This window comes from Physeter macrocephalus, chromosome 4 (genome assembly GCF_002837175.3).
Source record: "Physeter macrocephalus isolate SW-GA chromosome 4, ASM283717v5, whole genome shotgun sequence".
NCBI lineage: Eukaryota > Metazoa > Chordata > Mammalia > Artiodactyla > Physeteridae > Physeter > Physeter macrocephalus.
Window position 1 is genome coordinate 28,659,860 of NC_041217.1, and position 23,095 is coordinate 28,682,954.

General features: G+C 38.9%; 1 protein-coding gene across 1 annotated transcript; it reads right to left on the reverse strand.

Annotated features, from left to right (window-relative positions):
* Positions 1 to 1,575: 1,575 nt before the first annotated feature.
* Positions 1,576 to 20,328, reverse strand: IVNS1ABP (influenza virus NS1A binding protein). The gene is made up of 15 exons (XM_007123102.3): positions 20,239 to 20,328; positions 14,016 to 14,237; positions 12,925 to 13,052; positions 12,534 to 12,703; positions 12,330 to 12,405; positions 11,056 to 11,229; positions 10,583 to 10,708; positions 9,120 to 9,227; positions 5,080 to 5,209; positions 4,620 to 4,844; positions 4,035 to 4,156; positions 3,812 to 3,938; positions 3,602 to 3,733; positions 3,301 to 3,474; positions 1,576 to 1,982 (listed from the first exon to the last, which is right to left on the reverse strand). Exons 3-15 carry the CDS (start codon positions 13,033 to 13,035, stop codon positions 1,729 to 1,731), a joined length of 1,929 nt encoding a protein of 642 aa, XP_007123164.1. The 5' UTR covers positions 13,036 to 13,052; positions 14,016 to 14,237; positions 20,239 to 20,328; the 3' UTR covers positions 1,576 to 1,728.
* Between the last annotated feature and the right edge of the window lie 2,767 nt (positions 20,329 to 23,095).

Below are 23,095 nucleotides of genomic sequence, written 5' to 3' on the forward strand. Positions count from 1 at the left end.
TTCTCACATATTATTGCATTAAGCATGTTACATAGGAATTGAGAAGTGATTTCAAGGATTTTACACTGACTCCCCCCACTAAAATTTTATTTCCTTGTGCTAAATAAATAGAACATATACAGATCTATTTTAAAAAGATTCATCATATTAGGCAAATTCAAATCTGCCAACCCAGTTTTAGTCCAGAACCAAACCAGTGATAGTCAGGAACTACACAGCCACCAGGCGAACTGACTTCCTTTCTTGTTGGTTCTCTGTGGGATAGATGATGAGTGAAATAAGGTGTCAAAGTCCCAGTGGAACATTTGTAAAAAAATACCTAATTTTCTTCTCACCCAGGTTAGCCAGTGGATAGTCATGTTGTCCCCAGTTGGCTCATTAGATTCTTGTGTGCCTCTTTGTCTTCCCAGAGAAAACAAAACAAAACAAAACCAAAAAACCCCCTTTACATCAGTCCTTATTTCAGATGTAAGATGCCAGTTAACTATTCATTAGTAATGAATGAGTACACAACAACATTTGGATAGTAATCCCATGGTGCAAGGATTTCCTGCAAAGTACCTTTAATATGTTTGCATCAGCAGCAAGCATTAGGATGTTCTAATTTTGGCACCGTAAGTTATATGTGTAGCATTACACATTAGATACCAAGTCACCACCCCAACCAGTATTTATCCATATGAATAGGAAAACTGAACAAAAACATAGTTCTGATAAAGGCTGCATTCGTAAACCCAATACAGTTTAAGGTAATTTTTTTTTTTTTTTTACAATCAAGGGCTGCCATTTAGGATTGTTTTTTTTAATGATAAATAAAAAATAGGAATTATTTAGAAGATAAAATACTTCACTGTTCTTTACTGTTATTAATATAATATTGAGTGTTTTGCTATATAAAATATACTCCCAAGAAGTCAAAGTATTTAAAAACAGTGTATCATCAAATAAAAATCACAGCCATGTTACTGTTCAGCAACTCCATTCCAATAAACATTGGTATTGCATTCTCAACAACAACAACAACAAAAATTGTAGCTGAGGCAAGAGCTCTCTGAAGCTTGCATTCTGGGCGTATAAAACACCTCACTGCATACTTTTAAGACTGTCACTCTGCTTCAGTAATTTGAACCTGCCACATTTTACTTCAACAGGTAAAGCACTCTGCTGAGAATACAAAAAGTTATAAAAAGGCCATCATAAAAGATTAAACCTCGGTAGGCATGTAAGCTTTCTTTTAATAAAAACAAAAATAGTCATTGTCATCTAGTTAAATAAGTCTCTTTGTTATAGAGGTTCCAGTTATTGAAAAAGGGCCCTTAAAAAACCCAACTGCCTATATCTTAAAACCCTACCTCTCTTGCCCCATAATACACATTTGAGGGAAGAGTCATTTAATGTGCAAATTGGCAAACAAATGTGGAGGAGAGGGGACTTCTTGAAATGACGTGCCCAATCAATTCTTGGTTTATTCTTTTACAATATCAACTTCCAAAAAACTAAAATAACCAAAGTAGCCCTAAAAATACACAAAACAGACCTTCATCTTTGCATTCCTTTCCCAATAAACACAAAAAGTATGTACAGCATGTTTAATAATATGCAATATGCAAAAGCTTTGTGTTGCTGTTAGCAACATCTATACCCACCCACCCTCCTTATTCACAAGTGTACCTCTACCTAACACAATTACATCACTAAGCCTGTTAGTTTGAAAGGGTCTTCAATTTGTTAAAACTGGAAAATCTTGGTATAGGGGCTCCACTCATTTGACTCAAGGTTATAGACTTCCACCGTATTCAGAAACTCATTGCCATCAAACCCTCCCACTGCATAAATGGTGTTCCCTACAGTTGTAATCCCAGCATTGCTCCGTGGTGAAGTCATGTTTCCCATCATCTTCCATTCATTTCTAGTTGGATCATACATCTCCACACAACTGATGGCATGAGAACCATCAAAGCCACCACCTACAAACAGTTTTCCTAAAAGAGAAAAGAGACAAGGTTAATCTAGAGAGGCTAAGAAAGAAACCCTTAAATTGATCTTTTGCTAAAACAGTGGTTCTTGGTAGAAAAGCCTGTTCATTCTGTCAGAAAGTATTTATTGAATGCCTACTAATGTGGCAAGCACTCCCTAGAAGCTGGGGATCCAAATGGAATAGCATTGAAAAGAACCCGTTGGTACGTGTAAGTCAGGCAATTTAAAGGAAGAGAGGCACCATCTAACTACAGTGCAATTCTCACAACAATTCTATGTGGTTGTTTCTATTACTGCCATTTCACAGATGAAGAAATAATGAACAAAGAAGTTGGACAACTTGCCTAGAGATGCAACTAGTAAGTGGCAAACCAGAGTAGTTCTGTGCACTGGAAGTTTTGTTATTAGTCCAGAGCATAAGAACTAAGATTCAAAATAAGTTATAGGAAAGCAGGTTTCAGATAACTGAACATTTTCTAGAGCTCTCCAACTATATAAAATGATTTTGGCATAGAAATTTCTTCTTGGAAACAGACTGCTATTTTCAAATATACATGCAGGGCAGTTTATAGTTAAATTATTTTCAGACAAATAAAATGTTAGCATTAAATATTCTCTGGAGCTTAAGGAAAAACCTTATTAGTGATTCTCGAATTCATTATTTTCTCATCTGATTGTCACTTAGCCTACCTGCATCCATGTACTTACCCATAAGAGAACCGACAAGGCTCATAGTAGGCCAGAGGTTACAGGCCAGTAGGCTACTTACTGGCGTGCCTACACACTTAGGCTCTTGCCAGTTGAGCCACAAGCTTTGTTCTAAAAACAATTCTAACTGAATTCATTATTGTAATTATGTAATTAAACATTATGTAAATCCATAAAATGGATGTGAAAAGAAAGCTGTGTCTATATATGATGATTTGGAAACACTTGTTAAAAATAATCTAAAAATATTGCTTCCAATTAGGCATGGAGTAGACAGAAAAGACTAGATTTAGATGATTTGCATTTCTTCTGTTTTACAAATCAAATTTTTAAAAATTCTTGCTCTAAAGAAACAAACTCAAATTCCAAGATGATGCATTATGCGTATGATTTATGGAAGAAGACGAATTAATATATTTGTTATATATCCAGTACTGAGTGATTAGAAAAGACATTTCTAAAAGACAAACCACCAATCCCCACTGCGTCAGAAAAGAAGGCTAGTTGTGAATTCTTAATTATACAAGTGGATAGTTATCACTGACATTCTCTTGGAATTTTAGAACAAGCTCTTGCTGCTACCTACTCCTCAACTCTCCAAATCCCTACACTCACCGCCAAGAACAGCCACTCCAGCTCCTCGCCTAGCCACGTTCATGGATGCAATTAAAGTCCAGGTGTTATTTTCAGGATTATAACGTTCTACTGTGTTCAGACAATTCCAAGACTCTGCGCCTCCAATTATGTACAAATAACCACCAAGCTCACAGACTGCAGACTGGTGTCTACCTATAAAATCAAGTCAAACCAAAATTATTATTCTATCTCCCCAAACTGTAAGTGTGCACTACACATACCGTTGATTCAGAGGTCTTTAAAAATAAAAAAACAACTTAAAAACAAAAAATCAACTTACGAATGTTAAGAGGAGCACAGCTTGTCCATGACTTTGTTACAGGATCAAATACATCACAATTTTTCAGTCCTTTTTGACCATATGGATCTGAGCCACCAACGATGTATAATTTCCCGTTCAGAGCACACACTCCTATGTGAGTATAAAATAAGGTTATAAATTGATAATTATCATACTTAAATACTGATGATCTCAGCAGAAAAGTATTACCTGCATTACAACGGTTAGTTCTCAATTCTGGAATAGGAGTCCAGTCATCTATGTTTGGATCATACATCTCTCCACATCTCAGGTCATCTGAGTGGCCATTTGATCCACCTACCACATAGAGCTGGCCCTATGCCAAAAGCGAGAGATTAATATTTCCGCCATTCTCAAATTCTTAGAAAAAGCTAAATGTGGGCTGCTTCTTCCTGCAATATAGTGCACTTACCATGAGTACGGCCATTTGAAATCGGGCTCTTGGTGTCCTCATGGGAGCAAGAAAGGACCAATGATCTGTATGTGGATCATAGCATTCAACTGTTCGAAGACACTCCTCTCTGTTATAGCCACCTGGTACAAGAACCACAAAGAGTTATGTTTAAAATATTAAACTGAACCAGGGTTTCTGGTCTAGAATGGTTTAAGTAATCTGTACAAATGAGAAAAAGAATCTTTGTCCACAAACTTAATAAGGCCACATTAGTGGATGTTTTAACTAAGTGCTTGTAATAGCTGAATGACAAAATTATGTGTAAGTAAATTGCTTAGTCCTGACTTGAAAATTAGGAGAGAACAATTACCCACTTCAGTTAAGAATTAGAGACAGACATTAACTTGAAGGCTAGGCAATACTACAGTATTGACTTTTTATTTGTCTTCTTAGAATGTGGTATAGTGGAATGCCACAGAAGAAGGCATATTAAACAAACCCTGTCTTCCAAAGTTTGCATGTCACAAGCAAGCATAAACGTCCACTTATAGAGGCTTAGCCAGTTGAAGGTTTCTGATAAGTCACTCATCCTTCTATTCTTACCTGCAGCTATGAGTTTGCCATTCATCTCTGCTGTCCCCAGACCAGATCGTGCGTACTGCATAGGAGACATGGGCTTTTCTATTAACTCATCTGGTTTCATCTCAAAGCTTAAACTTTTAATGAGTTTTGGAGTACTTGTTGGTGAGCTCTGTGGGCTGTTTCGCCCATGAAGGAAAATGACACAGAAAATACCATCCAGCACAGCCAGGCACAAGTAAGTGTTATCTGTAAGCACAAGAGTTCCATGTTTAAAGATGCAATTTTTATTACTTTTGGTTGCTGTGTGATCCTGAATTGGACTCCAGATTCCAGACAGGGGATGACCTGCTACTCTTTTCCAAATTTAGTTGCTTCTGAGTTTTTTCCTCAATCACTTTAGAAGTATTATATGGTTCCACTTAAAACTCCTTCTTAAAAAAGAAATAAATTGAAGGCAATCTGACAAGTGTAATACACTTACTTGAAGTCTTTTCCGAAGCAACGATTTTCCACTCGTGCTTAGGGCTTTGTATTGTAGCATTTGGAGAAGAGAGACATCCAATGGAACTGCTACTTATCTGCTTATGGCCATTCTCACGTGGTGGCTTTTTCTGCAAAATCAAAAGGCAGCTACAGAAACCTAGCCAAAGACCATACCTGGTGTACCTTTGCTCCTGAGCTAGGAAACTGAGGAAACCCTTAGTACCCTCCACTTATGCATGACATTTATAGCACACCTAGATTTAACACAAAACAACACTTTCTGACACACATCACTGGCATTCTTCCATCTCCACTTAATAAGGAAACAACTACACCTACACTGGTCAAGAAAAAGTTCAAGTTCAACAATTAAAAAAACATGTTGTGGGTCAAGTATCAGAATAGTCAAGGGAGGAAAAAAATGGAACCTCCTCCTTCATAATCCATAGTCTTTAGATTAAGTATAGAATCTTCCAAAATGTTATAAATCTAAAACAGCATGAATTAACTGAGAGAATACATTTAACCCACTATCACCATGAAACTGTGAAACTTAACTAAATCATATGTACTGGTATCCTTCATATTAGCAGACATATATCCATCCAATCTCTCTGAAAGTTATTTTACAGGAAAAAAAAGTGGCAATTACAAGAAATATTTACAAGTATATTTCTTTAGGATTACCTTAAAGGTATTATAGAGTGGTTTTCTAGACAAGTAAAACTACATCAAAACACAGAAGTAAAAATGGTAATCAGAAATTAATGAAGCAATAATACTAAAAGAACCAAACATTTTTAAAGGAATACATGAGAACATAAAAGAGGGAGAAATGGGCAAAGCTGCAAATTTTCAAATGACTGTAAGATTACATTGTGCCCTCGTGTATGAGTTCCCTTTGATGGTTTTATTCCAATTACTTTAGCTCTTGACACTTCCAAAGGATATGATCACATGGCATTAGAAGAGTCAAGATTACCCTGGTAGGAACTGCCTGCTGAATGAATAGGTACCACCTTCAGTACCTGGCCAAGTTTGCTCATCCACTTCTTTTGATCCCCAGGGCCACAGCCTCATGGGTAGATAGAATCTCTAATGGAAATTTCTGTTTCGAGTGGAAGAAAAAGGCCATGAAACAATAGAGAAAAAGATTTTGGTAGCTACTTGAAGCTGTGAAAAAACCATCAAGTTTGGTGTAAGCAATTCAGCAAATGTGGTTATAGCTTAAGTAGGCTATTTTGAGAAAAGGCGGAGAATGTACCATGCTAATGGTTATAATTACATTCCATTTAGACGTTTATTATGTACCTAGGTGTTATTAGGCACTCTATTCACTGTCTCTTTTAATCCAGTAAGGGCAATATATCTCTCCATTTTATAGGTAAAAATACTGAAAATAAGAAAGAAAATATGCATTGCCTAAGGCAATGCAAGAAAAAAAAGGATTAGGAATTCTGAGTATAAAGCCACTCTTTTATACTATGATAGTCTGTGTGTCCTGTGCTACTAGGAATTACAAGGTACATAAAACCCTATCCCAATCTGTGGGAAGAAGGGATCCAAAGTAACTCAAGTGGATGATGCTTGATTAAGAGCTTTTACTGTCGTAAGAGAACTGTTCTAATGTATGGCTTTAATTGAGAGAAAATCAAATGTGAAAAAACAGTAACAATGAAGACTACTTAGTGTTATGTAACTAACAAGCCTTATATAGAAATGCTGGTTAACTCTTTTATGTTCCTTCCAGAACATTTTCAAACCTAATTCTTTACTCTCCTTTATTTTCAAACTTTACCCTATCAACTCGTCCCACTCAGCCCACCCACTGGCCCCCACTTTCTTTGCCTCTGACCTCCCCAAGGGGTGGTCCCTGGTAGCTCTTTCTTTTTCAGCCACCATCACTTCTCAAGCTAAGCGTTTCTTAACCTTAATACTCTCTGGAAATTATACCCACTAAAGGTTACAAAGTGGCTTCCTAAAACCAATGTAGAAGAGATATCCCTAATCTTCTTTTACATGACCTCCCAGAGGATGATTTGACACAGTTAACAATCTAGTCCTCCTTCAAACTTTCTTCTCCTATGTTAGCTAGCTTGTACAACACAATTTGATTCCAATGACGGCTTCTCAACTTTTTCTCTTCCTGAAGCTTAGTGTGTTTCCTCATCCTTTTTACTTCATCATCTCTATTCGTGGCACTTCCCTGGAATAAGTCACACAGGTCAGAATCCTACTCACCCTCAAATTCTTCGTTTCCTTAATTTTCCTAATCTAAACAATCACTAAGGACCTTTGTAACTATAAATGTCTAGAGTCCACCCTTTCCCCTTCTCATCCTTAGATCAAGCCCTCATCACCCAAACTACTGCTTGTAACAGTCTACAAATTGGTCTCACAAGCTTTAATCTACCCTCTGTACCTGGTCATAACAATAGAAGGGTTCGATGCATTTAGTAAAGTAAAACAAACAAACAAACAAACAAAAACAACCCCTCAAATCAGCTGGAATCCCACGACCCAGAGACTGCCACCTGATAGTTAACTATCTGTCTAAAATATGATAATGAACATACAGATCTCCGCTGTATGGAAATACCATAATTTAACCAATCCCCCTATTGTTGGACTCTTGTCCAGTTTTTCACTATTATTAAAGTTGTGAAATACATCTGTTCAGATCACTCTACTCCCTTGTCTAAAATTCTTTGAAAGTCCCACACTACTTGTAGAATAAAGTATGATCCCCGATCAGATGTTATTTACCTACTCTCCCAGTCATGTGACCTGCAATTCCAAGAGTATCGTCCTTCTTCACAGGTATCCTTTGCTATCTGACACACCTCTATCTGCTATGCAAACTCTTCCACATCCTCAGATGGCTCCAATGTTGCCTCCTTTGTGAAATTTCCCTAGTTTTTCTCCTTTTGGTTCCACCCTCCCCTGAATGTCTTCTGTAGGTAATTCGTATCAGTCTGCTCTGTTTTATCTACTCCCGGAAGCAGGAACTATCTCTTACACGTTTTTGGGCCCTCTTACCTACCATCACGGCCTGCCACTTAACAGGCACTCAACCACTGCTTGTTGAAAGAGTACTTTAAAAAACCATTAACTTACAGTTTAGAGATGTTTAGAGATAAGAGGGAAAATATCCTCAATGTTCAAAATGCACAAACATGAACAAAATTCTCAACTAACTCAGCCCCAAAAGCTTTTTGTGAAAATAAAAATATTCAGCCACTATTGACACAGAACACCTGATAGTATCACCATACACGTTATTTCTGAGTCTATCGTTTACCTTCTAATTATTAAAGGAAAACACCCATTAACTTGGGTCGACTCAGCCTACTTTATAGTTATCCCTCACAAATACAATGTTAAGCTAAAGGCCAAACAAAAAGAATACATATTGTATAACCATTTACATAAATTTCAAACACAGGCAAACTAATCTAATGCTTCAGAAGTTGGGATATAATGGCTTCCTTTGGGGTAGTGTAGGGCAGTGACTGGGAAGGAAGCAAGAGGAAGGCTTCCAGATGCTAGAAGTCTCTTCTTGACCCAGGTAGTGTTTAAACCAGTGGGTTCACTATGTGACATTTATGGTTTGTATTCTTTTCTCTATGTTATTTATCCATAAACTAAAAAAAGTTTATACCTGAGATTTTTTTTAATTGGGTCTAACAGTCATTCCCATCACAAACAACTATTTTTTATAATCTGACCAAAATAACAAATAATTTCTATTTTGCTTCATCTTATTGGCCCTTTTTCTTACTACTTGTAAATCCTATTTGATTGAGAAAAAAATCTAATCTAAGTGGGGTTTCCTACTTTGTTCTGTTAATTTCTTTTTATGTGGCAAAAATGGTAGTAATGGTATGAAAGGTATGCTTGTTTTCTCCCACAAATGTTTCTGTCCAGTTATACCAATGAAGTTCTTCCACTTTCCTTTATTAAAGGAAAATTTCAGTATACTATAAAATGCTCTAATCAAATTTTAACCTGAGGTTACCTCAGATGTGCAATGTGTACCTGCACAAACTGAATGTGGTCATCATCACTGCCAAACACCTCAGCCTGTCCATCTAGTAGGTTCCCATCAAGCAGCTTGTGATCAGCTGAGTAGTACAAGGTTTGAACCTGCAAAACAGCAACAGAACACCCATGTGGCTACTGTCTCCATGGCTACTCCACTAGTATGCAGATCACACAAACGCCTCAAGGTAACCTCCAGTGTGCTTCTTGAGCTTCTTGACATCTTACTCTGGCAGGATCCCAAAGTAAAGAAAATACATGTCATGGTGGTAAAAATTTAAAAAACAAAAATAAGATACAGAATCTTCTAATACTGGCTGAAGAGTCCTTGGCTTGGTTGGCTTGAAAGAAATCTTCGTTTTTTCATAGCTTCTATGATACAGCATTAAGAAAAAAAGGCACTAGTACAATATATAGGCTCTTAAAGAATATACATATTTATAATAAAATACTGAATATGGTTTACACCTTTGAAGAGTAAGTGGTCTAATGTGCATAAACATATTTCTGTCCTGCGCAAGCAATGTCAAGAAAAACAGATAAAAAACAAGTGCAAAAATTCAAACAAGCTACAGAGACACCTCCCTTAACAGATGCAAACATATGGCTAATGCATCTGATTTTCAAGTGGGAAACCATATAGAATTTTAAAATCACCTGTTAGCCTTTTTAGAGCATAATGATAACTGTGTTTTTAAAGGCCTAACAGGTTTGGTAAGCCTTTAGTGAATCCGAAAGGCTTAAGTGGAGGGATAAACTCAAGGTCACTCCACTGTTCCATCTGCATGTTTAATTCCCACCATTTCTCCGTCAATTTTTTCTTGTGTATTTTTCAAAAAGTGGCCCAAGTTAAGTGAGTGACTATATGTATGAACAACACCATTGAAAAACACAAAGCTTTAAAGATAAGAATCCTGTAAAGGAGTAAACACCATTAAATCATCATCGTTCTCTGCCCACAGCGGATTTTTCTTAGGAGAACTGGGGCAGGACTGCTGCTTCTTTACGTGTCAATACACTTGAGGATTCTTCTTGTTTCTTCAGTCTTGGGTATCCTAGTTTTGTTAATAAACCTATGGGGAGATAAATCAATGGGGAGGAACAACCATTAGAAGCTTTTACCTACTTGTCAATTTAAAGCAAAAACCTGTGAAGAAAAATTAAGAATCTACAGAAAATTTCAGTACCACCTCCCATTTCTAAAGCAAATTACATGCTACTTTAAAGAAAGTTAACAGCACATAATAAGCAAAGAAATAAAAAAAGAAAAGCAGAAGACCAAACTGAACAGTTCATTCAGCTCACCTGGACACCCCCCCTGTTTCTCAGCTTAGGGGTACCTATAGCAAAATTTAAATTCTTTAGGGTCATGGTTATAAAATAAAAGTGAAAGGGAATCCTTCATGTTATAGCAAAATAATTTTTAATAATTGTTGAATCCCATTTACTTTAAAACTAACCTCTTCCATCAGCTCTTCCAGACTGTCTCCATTCTCCCAGATGCTACGCTGCACCCAGTTGATTACCTTTGTGTACAATTTGCCATTGCTGGGCAAGCAAACATTATCTTCAAGCATTACCTCCAACTAGAGTTGGGAAAAAACAAAGACACATGGATCAGTGTTGAGCCTCTAATTCTCAATTTCATAATAAAGCAGTCATAGATGTCCAACTGCACTCCATACATTTACTCTAATTTTTAAGGAAACCAGTAGCCAAAAAAAAAAAGAGAGAAGAAAAAGAAAAGAAAGTAAACAAACTGGTAGGCAGAAAACCATTACACTGCTAAAAATAACCGTACGGTTTCAATGTATTGTCTTTTTCATAACCATTACTCACTTGCTTGAAACATGGAGAAAGATTACATTCCTGGAACTAAGTAGTATGTATCTCTTTATTTAACCTTTACATTTTTCATCTTTATAGATTTTACCTTTAGCCGTGGAAGTTTAAGAAACTCTTCCTCTTCTGAAATTTGTAACAAATGCTCCTGAATATAAGCATCAACCTTATTCAACAAACGGGAGTCTCCCATACAACTTGCAAAATTTCGGTAAGAGATGCAGCTGGTAACATCCATTCTGGATAGTAAATAATCACCACAAACCTTGGAAAAGAAATACACGAGTGCCAACATTTACATACATTTTATTTAACAAATATTTAATACTCAGTGTGTAAGTACTATGTGAATATATAAAGATTAACCAAAAATCACTGCCTTAGAACAAGTTTAACAGTAGGAAGAATACATGTATACAAACGATAAACATCAAAGAATGCCATTCAAATATACACGATGTTTAAGGAAAAATGCAACAAACTGAAATGCTATGAAAATGCACATGAAATGTTCGGACAAGTATTTCCAACTGAATGATAGATAAAGCTTCATAAAGGCAGTAATCTGAATGGGCCTCTACAGGGGAGATGACGTTGAATGCACACAGAAACTAGGGAAGATGCTGCAACAATTTAGTTTGGCCAGAACAAAAGATAAGACAATCAGGAAATAGTTTTGGAAGAATAGCAACTATATTAGGGAGAGCCGGAATTCTAACCTGAGGGACGCGTGCTATGACCACAAAAGGATTTTTAAGCAGAGTGAGGGGGTTAGCAAACTTCTTCTCAAAGGGCCAGACTGTACGTTTTTAGGCTTGTGGGCCGTACTTTCTCACAACTACTCAACTCTGTCACAGCAGGTGGAAAGCAGCCATAGACCGTATGTAAATGAAAGCTATATTACAATAAGATGTTATAAAAACAGGCAGCTGACCTCAGGCCTGCAGTTTTCTGACTCCCACATTAGAGGATTAAATGCCTTTTTTCCTGTAAATTATTAAGCACTTCTCAGTGGCATTAAATTCTAGAAAATACTTCTAAAGAACAACCGAGAAGTGCAGAAGAATGGAGAATTAAGGATATGAGTTATATGATTAACTGAGAAAATCAAAACTTACCCTGCCAGAGAAGACTATTGAAAGAGCAAGATTGCAGCTTGAATTATCTGAGAGGAAGTGTGACCCTGCTGTGTTACATTGGCTAAACAGTTAAAATTACATACATATTCGGTTCTCTAGGGGAAAAAAAGGGACATTTTCAAGTTCTTGAGTCCAACAGATGTCTTATAACAAATTGTACACACTAATCATATAAAATAAGACCCCCGAGTAACAGTACTCCTGTATATTACTTCTGTTACCCTACCTGCTTTACTCGGTCCATCTTCAGCTTTTTTGCTGCAGAATAAACGTCTTTGACTAATTCCTTATCAGCTTTCAACCTATTAGAAAAAAGGTTCTCTATCATTTATCATACCAAGGCCTTGAAACACAGATACTTAATTTAAATACATTTAGAGCGACTTGGGATTCCATTCCCTAGTTATATGCTGTACTTCAGAGGACTTACTGAGCAGTGTAGGCATAATTCAACAAGACTTCAACAGCTTCCGGATTGAGATCGTCAAACTTAACATGAGAAACTCGGTGAGGATCACTGTCATTATTAAAGATTTCAAATAAATAGGGACTGCAGCAAGCCAGGACTGCTCTGTGTGCTAACATCTCATGGCCACAGACCTGCAAAGTGAGGAAATAACATTAGAAGCATTGTGGACTATGTATTTCTCTAGCTAATTACTACATCGTATCCTTCATCTTACATTTCTGGGTAAATCATTCTTTTTTAAACTCATTTCATTAAATGCCTCCTATGAAAAACAAAACAAGCCAATCCAAGAACATATGGTTTTTAGTAATGAAAGATCAATTCTGTAAGTTTCCAATTACGTTTTAAATACCTGAAGTCGAACATCACAGAACTGGCCACTTTTCCTCAGGGCATTTAATTTGGCAACAGAAGACTCAATGAAATTTTCGTCTTCGAACATTAAATATCCATTGGGAATCATTTTTCCTTATAATTTGGCTAAAGGGCAGAAAGAAAGCCAAGTTACTTTTACTTATGAATGGTGATTTTTATAACATTTTAAAGAGTAATGCAGTATCTTTAATTTTCAAATTTCATCCTATCAACAACACATAAAAATTTTATCATACAAAAACATTGCTAAAACACCACTGGCACTGAACGTCTAAGCCTTTGTACCCCTATACTTTGGTCCTAAGTCTTTTCAAGGATTCATACAGTAGTGTTATGGTGTCCCAGCAATTTTGGCCAGGTTTCTATTCCTATTAGTACACTCGTTGTGAAGGGGGAAAAAAATGTAAACCCAGCCCTGCCCAAACCCATATAACAAGCAACTGAAAAGCCTGGAAGGATGTGAAGTGGTCATCACATACAGATTCCTTGGTTGGGGCTGCAGTCATTCCCTTACTCACTGATATATAAGACTAACTTACATTCTGTTTCCTTTGCTCTACTCAATATTCTGTGATAACCTATGTGAGAAAAGAAGCTAAAAAAGAATCAATATATGTATAACTGTATATGGATAACTGAATCACTTTGCTGTACACCTGAAACTAACACAACATTGTAAATCAACTATATGTCAATAAAATAAAAATATTAAAAAAATTCTGTTCCCTTTGCAGGTTTCATATATTTTAAATCACTTATCTCATAAACATACAAGATAGAAATGTGTGTTCTTTAAAAAATTTTCCATTTCACCGTTTCCTGTGAACAAGTGACTAATGGCTACACAAAATGTATCATTAAAAAGTGGTAATAGAAGATTTCAGTTTGAAGTAACTGATTTATTTAAATTCAAAATAGTTTATAGAAAGGAAAAAATAGGAAAAAAATTTTTTCTACGAATATTACTGACTTCGCCTTTTAAAACAATTATGAAAGGCTGTTAGTGTACTTGGCACAGTCTTCAGAAAAAAAAAAAATGTGTGCACTGGGCACTGACTATCCACTTACCTACTATACTGGTGAGAAATGTATTTCCGGGGTGTTTTAAATAATCCAAGGACAAAGGAAACTCAGCGCTTTGTTGAGGTATGAAGACAGGTGGCTGAAGTGAAGGCAGAAGTGTCTGAAGCTCTAATGGTGATTCCAAAACTATCAGGCTTGAAAATGATGTAATCAAGTCCTTTAAAGCTATAGACACGAACTTCTTCTGTGATAATCATGCATCATAATCTGTAATAATGACAATTGTTGGATATTCAGAATGATCAAAGACTGCCATTGATCTAGGTAGATCAGATCATGCAAAGTCCTGATCTTGAAGACATTTTGAGGTAAATGGCACAATACAGAAAATAACACGAATGCAGCTATATACATAAGCATTTTCATTTAACCTGCAACCACTCAGGTGATTTAAAAAAATAAAATCCCTCCCCAGAAGGAGCTAGTAACTTTTACCATTTAAGTGAGATACACAAGCACAAAATTAGAGGAAAATATAAATATTGGTTAATTCTAATATTCTTTACTATTAGATTCCAACTAACATACAAACGTGTTCTTAATTCTAATATTCTTTACTATTAGATTCCAACTAATATACAAACGTGTTCTGTCTGTGTTACCAGCCAGCAAGCAACCATCATTATTCCCCGACATGTATACAATGTTACAGTCAAACCAGATATACTGTTTCCCAAAATGTGCTCTGTACTTACCCACCTCTGTAACTTCAAGTTTCCTTTTCTTGGAATACCCTTAACCCAACCTCTGCCCACTGAAATCTTACCTCCAGAGCCCCTGCCAAATCCCTTCAGCTGAGTAGTTTCTCCCCATCCTCCACATACTAAACCCTCTCTGAAAGTGTGTATGTGTGATCTTCCAGCTGGTCTGTTCTGGCTTTTCCTCCTTGATTCAAGGCCTCTTGAAGGCAGAGCCTCTGTTTTCTTTATCTTTGTATCCTTCCCATCTCCCCCCACCAAAACAACTAGCCTAGAAACCTGAATATAAAGATGAGTAATTTGTTGAAATGAACTAAATAAACAAAAAGGAAAATATTGATGTCTGTGCTTAGTATGATCATTTTTCTCATATACAGTAATAAACTACCAACGGAACAATTCTGGTTCAAATCAAATCTTCAGGGAAATCACATTCAGTCCTCCCCCCATTTTCACATGTCATTAATTAAAAGTGTCAAAGTCAGATGGTACTTATTTTTTAATCATCTGAACTGCTATTACACCACTAATTCAGCAAACCAGAACTAAATAAGAAATTTGAAAGATGTGCATACTTTTTAAAATGGACATCTTCAAATCACCTGTATTTTCCTTATATATCAATCAAGCCCACAATTCTAAATCTAACAATTATGTTAATGTGAATGGTCCCTTACCCCAGAACCCACTTGAAGGCTAGTCCAGTTCCATTTCAACAAACTATTGTATTAAGTGCAACACATGCACAATCTGTACCCCGTATGCCTTCACTGGTTTCTCCATAGCTTAGGTTTTATTTCAAGGAAACCTGAGTATTCTGACTCAGGTTGGGACTGTTGTCAATGCTTACTCCTGCAATGAAACTATTTCATACCTTCATGTAATATTGATTTCCTCTGCTCTACACTTGCATCCAGATTAGTTAATTCAGCTTTTCTTAAGAAACCAGTTCTAACAAAACAAATGTTTTCCAAGTAACACACAATTCTATGTACAGAGAGAACACACTATCCAAAAGAAACCTTCAAACATTTTCAGCCAAGACCTAGCTCAAGTTGGGAAAATCTATGCAAGGGTGAAAGGGGGGGACCTCTCCATGCAAGTTATGTTGGATATGATTAAAATGTATGCCCTCTGAAAAACCAAAAACAAAGGGAGATTCATAAGTATTTTAAACTTTGACCAGTTTTATTCAGTATTTATTTGTAAACTAGCCTTGATCTTACAAAGAATAAAAATGGCATCTATAAATAGACATACCTCGTTTTACTGCACTTCACTTTTTGTGCTTCACAAATACTTTTTTTTTTTTTTTTTTTTTTTTTTTTTGCAAATTGAAGGTCTATGGCAACCCTGAGTTGCCAGCTGATGGTCAGCATTTTTTAGCAATGAAGTATTTTTAAATTAAGGTATGTATGTTATTTTTAAAGACATAATGCTTTGGAAACTTAATAGACTCCAGTAGAGTGTAAACATAACTTTTATGTGCACTGAGAAACAAAAAAATTGGCGTGACTCGCTTTACCACAGTGGCCCAGAACCAAACTCACAGTATCTCTGTGGGTGTATTTGATAAATCGAAAGTTCTACCTTAAATTTATTTTGGAAAACAACAAGAACAACAAAAACCTGGATGGTTAAAATCACTTCAGTCCTTTGGGAGAAAATACTGGAGAATTTTTGGAGCAACACTTGCCATACAAATTTGTACAATATTATTAGTTTTGCAATAGAGCGAGTGCTACTACATTAGTACTCGATGATTTTCTCGTACAGCAAGGTCTTAACATGAACCTCATCTCTTTAACGTCTGCTAATCCGTATAACCCTACTTGATTTTAAAAGCTAGCCCAAGTCCACTCGACATTTAAGTTAATGCAACAAACTTCATTTAATTACCGTCCTCATATACTATATGCCCCTACTCTCACCCACCCCCAAGTTGGAGGAGGTCACAACTTCTGCCTGCAAAACCATGTCTTTCAAAGTTCACATTCACTTTCACTAAAGTTAGTGTGGACAAATTGAGTTTTAAGCCATTCCAAAGAGTCATAGATCTCAGTTTGGTCTATGAAACTCAAGCTCAATAACTGATGGAATAAAAATGTGGGGAGAATTTTTTATCTTTGAAAAGCCAAACCAAAAGCCCCAACATTGCAGGCTTACATAAAATTATAAAATTTAGAATTTTATTTGATATTTTAAAAACACATTAGACTAATCCACTTTTAAAATTAAAACTGAGATCAAATGAAATACATTCTGGTAAACAGTCTTCAGTTTCTTAATATGGCCAATGCAAGAAAAGGGATACAGACGACTTATAAATGAGTAATTAAATTGCTTTAGTAAAACCCAGAAGTTCACATGTTACCACAGCCCCCCAAAAGATCAGCTGAACCCAAATACAATTCAGTAAGCCTTATCAAGGAGCTGTAAAAAACGTAGGCACAATATGACCTGCCCCCAAATTCTTCTTGGGCCTTCAGTAAGAGCAAGATAAAATGTTATCAAACTTTCAAAGAATCCTTAAAACCTCAAGGCAAATTACAAGTATTATTTAAGCTTCGAGGCAATCTTTTGTGGGTAGCCAACTCACAAAATAGTAACTAACTCCATTTTTAAAGGACAGACTTTATAATACAAGGTAAGTCAATGAATCTTTTAAAAACCAGAAGTTATAGATTCCCAATGTCTGAAACGATCCATCTATATCAAAACTCACCAAACTCACTCACTCACTCCATGCTTTTAACCTCATTGTTCTGTAATTCTTATATGCCACAAACATTTATGGCTCCAAACGTATGGCAGGCACAGTTTGGAATGGGATGCTCATAACACAATGCAGTTAGCTCCATTCCCCAGCCTTGAACACTCCACAGACCAATCAGAAAGACAAACCAAGCAGCGAAAACAGTTCAAACAAAAGGGGAAAAAGGTATGAAAGCACACATATTCCAGAAACTGCGGCGATCTCTGTTTAAATAGACTGTAGTTTGCAGGATGCATATGGCAAACAGTAGGAGAGGAAGTAAAAGAGATCAACATTAAGGTTTAAACAGAGCAGAATTTTTAGCACAGAGGCATAGGACACTAGCAGAAATATAGGGGATGGTCTGGAGGAATGGGTAAAACACGGATGCAGGGAAATTATTTATAACCCTTGCTTATCCTAACTAAGGTAATAAGGATATTTTAGAGTAGATATGTGGCATCAAAATCAAAATTAGAATTCCAAAAAGCATAATAAAGACATTTTTAGTTTGCTGCATGCTTAAAGTTGGGAAGGAAAAGAGGAGTTTGCTTTGGAACATTATAAGGCTGAGGTACCTGTTGGGCATCCAGGTTGATACCAAAAGTGTACGGATAGTGAGCGAGGTATCGGTTTATAAATCATTTACAAGGTCGTAATTGAAGTTTACAAGTAAATATAATCATGTACTTTCTGTGGTTCTAACAAAAACTCAGAAATACTCCCTTATTCATTTATTCCTCCATTTACACTCTCTAGCACAAGGTAGGAGGCTCCCCAACCTTCTTGTAGATTTGACTATACAATCATACTGTTGAAAAGTCAATGAAATGATTTTTAGGGGTACTTCATCTTAATATCAATGATTAAGACAGTTCCCCAACAGGAAAACATTTTGCATTAAAAAAAAACCACAACACTTATTTGCAAAACACATTCAATTGCCACCTAAAATATCCTTCAATCAAGAAAAAACAAAACCCCACTCCAAAGTATTGGGGTGGCCAAAAAGTTCGTTCAGATTTTGCTGTAACTTCTTGCAGGAAAATCCGTACGAACTTTTTGGCCAACCCAAGAAGTAGCCAAAAAAACACTAATTTAAACCTAAAACCAAAACCTGGAACACTTTGTTTTGGGGGGAAAAGTCAGAAAAACAGAAATACTAATTAAGATAATTAAGAAATTAATATTAACTAATGATAGAGATTTCATCTATTAGGAAAACAGAGGAAAAACCATTCTGGGTCTCCTTTAGATCAGTGATGCTAGTCCAGTTTTACCTCTCACTACCAAATTATAGACTTTTGACAAGTAGCCTGCCAGCTGGTATTAAATTATAGTATTCTCAATCCAATTCGAAACAGTCAGTGTACACTTAATCTCCAGATATACAAAGAATAACTGCTCCTTCAGCATCTTTCAGACAGAAGTTTTGGCATGATTATGCCTAAAGCTACTCATCAGTATATTGTTATCCTTAAACAACCACCAGTGCTAGAATTATTAAAAGAAAGTATTGTCTCTGGTAGTCTAGTCCATGCTGTACTTGTTGAACTGTTTAGAGCAGTACTATGCTTACAGGGTTGTTATTTACTACTAGACAGAAGATCACCACACGCAAGTTCTCAAAGAACATCTTGATGCCAGGGTGCTCTAATCCTCCATGACTGACAACAGACATTAAGGAAACAAAAATAAACCCTTTAGGCCTCTGATTTCTACTTATCTAGTTTTTGAAACGTCAGCGGCCTCAAACAATAGATCTGTCTACTTTGTATTGGGGAAAAAGTAAATCTATTTCTAAAGTATTTGTGGTTCAAGTTTCCCTACGGTCAATCCTCAACCTGACACTGCCTGCTACCTTCCTGCCATCATGAGCTTACAACCAGAGTCCCTTTGCAAGATGCGCAGAAGGACGGAAAAAGAGCAAACCTCTCTGCCGATTTTCTTTGGCAAAAACAAAGTGGCGAGCGCCCCAGAGTGACTGGAGAGTCCTGCAGTCCCAGGCCTTCATCCCCGCGCGGCGGGGCGGGAGCCCACTCCGAAGCCTGGGAGGCAGAGCGCCCAGCGTCTGCACACCCCCGCCCGTGATTGGCCAGCCCCGCAGTCATTCAGCGCGACACGTCAGGGCAGCCGCTCCCTTCCTCCCTCCTCCCGCCCCTTTCTCCCCGCGCTTGGCAAGAAAAGCGGGCAACGTGGAGCGGGAACAAAGGACCCGGGGCCCACGGCGATCAGGGGCGCGGTGCCACCCTACCCCAGGCCCGGGGTACCGATGGGGACCTGGGCCAGCTCCCCGCCCACACTCGCCGGGTCCTGGGAAGGCTCACGGAAGAGAGTCCAGACCACGGGCCGACCCCAACACTAGGCATCGGTTCCTGACAGCAGGAACGGAGATTTCCGCGCCCTCCTTCCGGGAGGTCATCCCTGGCCCGCGCGCGGCGTCTTGACCCAGGCCCCCGAGGACCCCTCGTGCAAAAACTTCTCGTTCCTCACGCCCTGCTTCCTCGACTCCAGCGCTCTCCGAGGCGGCCCGCGCCCGCCCTTGACCGCTAACGCGATTCGGCAACCACAGCAACACCGGGAGCGCGAGGGCCGCTCGGCTGCGGCTCCTCGCCCCCAAAGAGCGGCGGCGGCAGCGGCCGCGGCTTGGGGCGTCCTCCTCCCGGCACCCGGCACCGCTCCGCGCCATCCCCCAGTTCGCAGTCTGGCTGCGCCCTCTTCCTCCTCCACCGTCGATGGGACCAGCGCGTATTACCTGGTTCATCTCTGAAGAGATGGAAAAACTCATCTCTGGAGCTTCAAAGGGGAGCAGGAGGAAGCGGGCGGGAATCGGCCCAACGGAAAGCGCCTCGAGGCCACCGAGGAGGGAGCGACCGAGCGGGAAGACGAGCAGACAGCCCGCGGAGGCTGCGAGGAAGGGGAGCGCACCGGAAATTCGCGGGGACTCGCTCGCTCGCTGGCACAGCGGCGCTCAAGCCGCAGGCGGCGAAACTGTGCCCAGCAGTTCCGAGCGACCGACCTCCACGCGCGTCCCGGAGACACTGCCCCCGCCGCCGCCGCCCGCTAGCGCCTCACCCCCTCGCACGTCACCACGTGCGCCGCTGCCGTAGCCGCCGCCAACGCCTCCCCGACGCTTCCGTCTGGAAAGTATCGGCAAATGACGGGCGAGCACAGCAATATAGCGCTCGCGGCCCCGCCCACCTCTGGCCCCGCCCACCCCCACCCATCTCCCCCGCCCTGTTTGGTTCCGTCCTGCGCAGCTCAACTAGGTCAAAGCAAGGTGATCTTTGGAAGAGCGGGTGTTCGGGGCCCGTCACTTGGGCCGTCGGCCCTCGCCCTTTCAGACAGTCCAGGAACTGGTTCCCTCCAGCCGCCCTCACCTGTTCTGCCATCCCCTGGAGGCACAAAATAACCAGACAGATTAGACGTAAGAGATTAGATTTTTCGGCGTCAAATGTACATCTAGGCAACAGCCCTAGGACTGGAGCTGGCCGCAGTGGACCTAAGAGTCTGTAGCTGCCCGTCTGCCCTCACCTTTGTAGGAGGGTGGTGCGAGGAGAAAGCGTGGTGATTGTGAGGAAGAGCAGAGGCACGCTGACGAAAAGGGGTGAGAGGATTCAGTAACTTGGAGAAAACAATTGGAGAGGTCATAGAAGGCCTAATATTATATCAGTGTTGCTACGAAAACCGGTTTACTTCTACTTTCCGTCCCCGGGATTTGTTTTGTCTGAGTGCAGCTCTCCTCTCGGCGACACGGAGTCAGCTCTTTGCTGGACTTGCCCTCTTGGAAAAAGAAAATAACCTTGAGACCAGATAGCAACCTTAATTATCCCCACGCACTCACCCACCTTGCCCCCGGAAGACAAACCTGTTCAGAGGGAGCGTGGGGTATAGCAGGCTGACAGCGACTTCATGGGACTCTGAAGGGCACACTGGAAAGCTTCCTAGATTGAAGGTGAGGGGATTTCGTGAGGTAAACTTGTTTAGAGTTTGGCAAAGGCTTCCAGGTTAATGTCCTGTTAGCCTATCCTGACTTGGTGAGGGCGCTTAAGCCATCTACACCTAACCTTGTTTGTATCTGATCCCTCCGCTTAATTAGTAGACATATTTCTAGGAGCTCTTTGTCATCACTTCTTACCATTCTTTATCATTAACTATTTCATATATGCTTATGGGAGCAGGAAAAATGTTGGGGCCCTTCATCTGCAATAGAAGCTTTACAACTTTTTATTCTAAAATATTGAGGCAAGGAGATTTTTGTTTTGTTTCCAATTCAATTGTGGAATGAAACAGGATCTAAGATATCTATTAGTATAATTCTTATACCTTTCTTAAGGAGAAAAAGACTGACATTTGCCACTGGCCTCTTGTTTTTGTCTTCTGATAATAATTGACAGCGGTGTTCACTTTTATTGCAAATGAAACTATTCGAGTACATACCTTTTACATTCCTTTAATACCATAGATTTCATCTTTCCAGAGAGAGAGTATGAACTGCCCGCTTCAGGTAGGCACATGACTTTGTGGCCTGCTGGACACATGGTCCCACTCGTTGTACTCTAAATAGTGCCTCTGTGACCTGAAACAGTCACCACTTTCTTAAAGCTACAGTGTGATCAGGCAATGCATTTTTGCCTTGTATGGAATTTCACATTTGCATATTACCTTCTCTATGAATAATGACAATTTATGCATTCCATTTGTCTTCCAGGCAACTCCAGATTTAAGCCTATCTTTCCAATTACTATATAATCCAGATGAAAATTTAACAATGGAACATCATGGACAATTTCAACCCAGTAAAGTAACAAATTATAAGATTTCACTCAATATTTTAATTACAGAAGATATATTTGGACAGTGTTTAATAAAAATAAAAACTATCAACTTCTATTTTATGTCAGGCACTGAGGAAGATAAATTAGGGATTGAGGCCAACCTGCAATCTGCCTGTTTTCCTCTCTGATCCTGCTTTAAATGTTGTCCCAGTCCTAAACTCTGGCTTGTGTTTTATTCTTTATGTATTAGTTTGCTAGGGCTGCTGTAATAAAGTACCACAAACTGAGTGGCTTAAACAACAGAAATTTATGGTCTCACAGTTTCTACTTCTAAAATCAAGATGTCTGTAAGGGTCCTGATTCCCCTGTAGGCACTTGACAAGGATCTGTTCCAAGCCTTTCTCCTGGCTTCTGGTAGTTCCTTGGTTTGTGGCACCATAGCTCCAGTCTTTGCATGGCATTTTCCCTATGTGCCTGTCTGTGTGTCCAAATGTTCCCTTTTTATAAGGACACCAGTTGTACTGGGTTCGATGCCCACCCTAACCCAGTATGACCTCATCTTAACCAAATCTCCATTTCCAAATAAGGTCACATTTTGAGGTACTGAGGGTTAGGACTTTAGCATGAATTTGGAGGGCACATAATTCAACTCATACCACTTTAGTTCAGTGTTTCTCCAAGTTTGGTCTACGGACCACATTTATCAAAATAACGTGGATGTTCTTATTAGAAATGAAGGTTCCCAGGCTTCACCCTAAACAAGTGATTCTCAAAGGAGGGGAGTGATTTTTTTTGCCCCCAGGGGACATTTGGCAATGTCTGGAAACAGGACTG

Bases quoted from the DNA above. Each gene is read 5' to 3' on its own strand.
- IVNS1ABP (XM_007123102.3), bottom strand. From the start codon at position 13,035: ATGATTCCCAATGGATATTTAATGTTCGAAGACGAAAATTTCATTGAG. The intron at 11,230-12,329 runs GTAGGGTAACAG...TTCTTTTCCAAG, and splicing joins AGATGGACCGAGTAAAGCAG to GTTTGTGGTGATTATTTACT. The intron at 4,157-4,619 runs GTAAGAATAGAA...TTCTTGTACCAG, and splicing joins TGGCAAACTCATAGCTGCAG to GTGGCTATAACAGAGAGGAG.